This window comes from Cyprinus carpio, chromosome B15 (assembly GCF_018340385.1).
Source record: "Cyprinus carpio isolate SPL01 chromosome B15, ASM1834038v1, whole genome shotgun sequence".
Lineage (NCBI taxonomy): Eukaryota > Metazoa > Chordata > Actinopteri > Cypriniformes > Cyprinidae > Cyprinus > Cyprinus carpio.
Window position 1 is genome coordinate 25197251 of NC_056611.1, and position 5000 is coordinate 25202250.

General features: G+C 40.8%; 1 protein-coding gene across 1 annotated transcript in view; it reads right to left on the reverse strand.

Moving 5' to 3' along the window:
- Nucleotides 1-5000, reverse strand: part of sik3 (SIK family kinase 3) — a 39699-nt gene that overhangs the window by 34520 nt on the left and 179 nt on the right. Inside the window, 1 exon segment of the mRNA XM_042739975.1 lies at nt 4902-5000. This exon segment is cut by the window's right edge and continues 179 nt beyond it. Within this exon segment, the coding sequence (XP_042595909.1) occupies nt 4902-5000 (99 nt within the window).

Here is a 5000-nt window from a genome sequence, read left to right on the forward strand (position 1 = left end):
AGATCTGAACCCAAACACACACAGAAGATCCAGCATGAGAGGAGCACACAGCTGCCCACATGACACCTACACTGTACAAACACACACGAACACAGATCAGCACTAAACACACAAACCTGTGTCTGAACACACTCCGGATTATAATGAACACAACATCAAAAACACCTTCACAGGAGTGAGAATCACCACAGATCAGACACACAAACCCTAACACTGCTATCTATCCCTCTGTGTCTATACATTTCTCTATCTATCCCTCTATGTGTACACATTTATCTGTCTATCCCTCTCTGTCTATACATTTATCTGTCTATCCCTCTGTGTCTATACATTTCTCTATCTATCCCTCTATGTGTACACATTTATCTGTCTATCCCTCTGTGTCTATACATTTATCTGTCTATCCCTCTATGTGTACACATTTATCTGTCTATCCCTCTATGTGTACACATTTATCTGTCTATCCCTCTGTGTCTATACATTTATCTGTCTATCCCTCTATGTGTACACATTTATCTGTCTATCCCTCTCTGTCTATACATTTATCTGTCTATCCCTCTGTGTCTATACATTTATCTGTCTATCCCTCTCTGTCTATACATTTATCTGTCTATTCCTCTATGTGTACACATTTATCTGTCTATCCCTCTGTGTCTATACATTTATTTGTCTATCCCTCTGTGTCTATACATTTATCTGTCTATCCCTCTATGTGTACACATTTATCTGTCTATCCCTCTGTGTGTACACATTTATCTGTCTATCCCTCTCTGTCTATACATTTATCTGTCTATCCCTCTGTGTCTATACATTTATCTGTCTATCCCTCTGTGTCTATACATTTATCTGTCTATCCCTCTGTGTGTACACATTTATCTGTCTATCCCTCTGTGTCTATACATTTATCTGTCTATCCCTCTGTCGATACATTTATCTGTCTATCCCTCTATGTGTACACATTTATCTGTCTATCCCTCTATGTGTACACCTTTATCTGTCTATCCCTCTATGTGTACACATTTATCTGTCTATCCCTCTGTGTCTATACATTTCTCTATCTATCCCTCTATGTGTACACATTTATCTGTCTATCCCTCTCTGTCTATACATTTATCTGTCTATCCCTCTGTGTCTATACATTTATCTGTCTATCCCTCTGTGTGTACACATTTATCTGTCTATCCCTCTGTGTCTATACATTTATCTGTCTATCCCTCTGTCGATACATTTATCTGTCTATCCCTCTATGTGTACACATTTATCTGTCTATCCCTCTATGTGTACACATTTATCTGTCTATCCCTCTGTGTCTATACATTTATCTGTCTATCCCTCTCTGTCTATACATTTATCTGTCTATCCCTCTGTGTCTATACATTTATCTGTCTATCCCTCTGTGTCTATACATTTATCTGTCTATCCCTCTGTGTCTATACATTTATCTGTCTATCCCTCTGTGTCTATACATTTATCTGTCTATCCCTCTGTCGATACATTTATCTGTCTATCCCTCTCTGTCTATACATTTATCTGTCTATCCCTCTATGTGTACACATTTATCTGTCTAGCCCTCTGTGTCTATACATTTATCTGTCTAGCCCTCTGTGTCTATACATTTATCTGTCTATCCCTCTATGTGTACACATTTATCTGTCTATCCCTCTGTGTCTATACATTTATCTGTCTATCCCTCTGTGTGTACACATTTATCTGTCTATCCCTCTGTGTCTATACATTTATCTGTCTATCCCTCTCTGTCTATACATTTATCTGTCTATCCCTCTATGTGTACACATTTATCTGTCTATCCCTCTATGTGTACACATTTATCTGTCTATCCCTCTGTGTCTATACATTTATCTGTCTATCCCTCTATGTGTATACATTTATCTGTCTATCCCTCTCTGTCCATACATTTATCTGTCTATCCCTCTATGTGTACACATTTATCTATCTAGCCCTCTCCATCAATAAACAGCCATTTTCCTGCTTGCATTTGCACCGGCAGCAGGAACTTTGAAGCGGACGACGGCGGCGTCTTTATTTGCGGTATTTACAAACATCAAGATCTGGTGAATGGAGAACTTCATGATCGGAGCTGTTTTTGTGTTTTGGGTTTCGTGATAACGGAGATGGAATGTAAATGCACAATTTTACGCAATTTAGAGCAAAAAGTTGGGCTAAGAGATGAAATCTCCTGACAACTTACAGTGTTACATATTGAGGCTGAGAGAAGAACACAACACTGCAGACAACAGGTAAATCGTCATTATCACTGTTTTCCATGTTCATGGAGTAAGTATTTTTGCATGGCTTTTTAAAAATGCCGGGTAGCCAGTGTTTCGTATGCGTTTGCCCAAATAGCGTACAATTACGTCACTGGTAGTTCCTATAGAACTGTTTTAGACCCTACTCTGAAGTAGGAGCTAATTTAGTTCCCCCAAACAGAGTTCATAGAACTAAAACTGTTCCTAGTTCCTGCGATGTGAAAACATATTTTTAAAAAAAGGGTACTTCCGCCAATAGTTCTAGGAACTATGAAAGGTTCCTCCAGTGCGCAAGCCCCTTATACATTTATCTGTCTACTGTCTATCCCTCTCTGTCGATACATTTATCTGTCTATCCCTCTCTGTCCATACATTTATCTGTCTATCCCTCTCTGTCCATACATTTATCTGTCTATCCCTCTCTGTCCATACATTTATCTGTCTATCCCTCTCTGTCCATACATTTATCTGTCTATCCCTCTCTGTCTATACATTTATCTGTCTATCCCTCTCTGTCCATACATTTATCTGTCTATCCCTCTCTGTCCATACAATTATCTGTCTATCCCTCTCTGTCTATACATTTATCTGTCTATCCCTCTCGATACATTTATCTGTCTATCCCTCTCTGTCCATACATTTATCTGTCTATCCCTCTCTGTCCATACATTTATCTGTCTATCCCTCTCTGTCCATACATTTATCTGTCTATCCCTCTCTGTCCATACACTTATCTGTCTATCCCTCTCTGTCCATACATTTATCTGTCTATCCCTCTCTGTCCATACATTTATCTGTCTATCCCTCTCTGTCCATACAATTATCTGTCTATCCCTCTCTGTCCATACAATTATCTGTCTATCCCTCTCTGTCCATACAATTATCTGTCTATCCCTCTCTGTCCATACATTTATCTGTCTATCCCTCTCTGTCCATACATTTATCTGTCTATCCCTCTCTGTCCATACATTTATCTGTCTATCCCTCTCTGTCCATACATTTATCTGTCTATCCCTCTCTGTCCATACATTTATCTGTCTATCCCTCTCTGTCCATACATTTATCTGTCTATCCCTCTCTGTCCATACATTTATCTGTCTATCCCTCTCTGTCCATACATTTATCTGTCTATCCCTCTCTGTCCATACATTTATCTGTCTATCCCTCTCTGTCCATACATTTATCTGTCTATCCCTCTCTGTCTATACATTTATCTGTCTATCCCTCTCTGTCCATACATTTATCTGTCTATCCCTCTCTGTCCATACATTTATCTGTCTATCCCTCTCTGTCCATACAATTATCTGTCTATCCCTCTCTGTCCATACAATTATCTGTCTATCCCTCTCTGTCCATACAATTATCTGTCTATCCCTCTCTGTCCATACATTTATTTGTCTATCCCTCTTCTGTCCATACATTTATCTGTCTATCCCTCTCTGTCCATACATTTATCTGTCTATCCCTCTCTGTCCATACAATTATCTGTCTATCCCTCTCTGTCCATACATTAATCTGTCTATCCCTCTCTGTCCATACATCAATCTGTCTATCCCTCTCTGTCCATACATTAATCTGTCTATCCCTCTCTGTCCATACAATTATCTGTCTATCCCTCTCTGTCCATACATTAATCTGTCTATCCCTCTCTGTCCATACATTAATCTGTCTATCCCTCTCTGTCCATACAATTATCTGTCTATCCCTCTCTGTCCATACAATTATCTGTCTATCCCTCTCTGTCCATACATTAATCTGTCTATCCCTCTCTGTCCATACATTTATCTGTCTATCCCTCTCTGTCCATACATTTATCTGTCTATCCCTCTCTGTCCATACAATTATCTGTCTATCCCTCTCTGTCCATACATTAATCTGTCTATCCCTCTCTGTCCATACATTAATCTGTCTATCCCTCTCTGTCCATACAATTATCTGTCTATCCCTCTCTGTCCATACAATTATCTGTCTATCCCTCTCTGTCCATACATTAATCTGTCTATCCCTCTCGATACATTTATCTGTCTATCCCTCTCGATACATTTCTCTGTCTATCCCTCTCTGTCCATACATTTATCTGTCTATCCCTCTCGATACATTTCTCTGTCTATCCCTCTCTGTCCATACATTTATCTGTCTATCCCTCTCTGTCCATACATTTATCTGTCAAAATATTTCTCCTCCTGTTAATCTTAATCTCTCTCTTTCTGTCTATCTATCCCTCTCCATTTAACCTTCTCTCTGCCTACCTGTCTACCTCTCTCTCCTCCCACAACAGCATCACTGCTGCAATAATACAACATGGATTACAGTTAACCAACCCACAGTTACACACACACAATCTACACGCGTAAACAATCCATACGCAACACACACACACACACACACACACACACACACACACACACACACACACAGGCGCGCGCGCTCATCTACACACCATACACAATTTTCACAGAGGCGCGCGCGCGTACACGCGCTCGAGCGAGGAGCGAGCTCAGGCCGCAGCGGTATATGTTGTTGTTTAGTGGATAGATGGTGTGTGTGTGTGTGAGGAGAGAGAGAGAGAGAGAGAGAGAGAGAGAGAGAGAGAGATCGCGGCGCGTCTGACGCGGCGGCGCTAGCGTCGCTCACCTTGGCTCTGGTGATCATGTGCGTGGCGAGTTTGACCACGGCGAAGTTGCCCTTCCCGATGGTCCGCTCCATCTCGTAGTATCCGACGCGCGCGGGGGG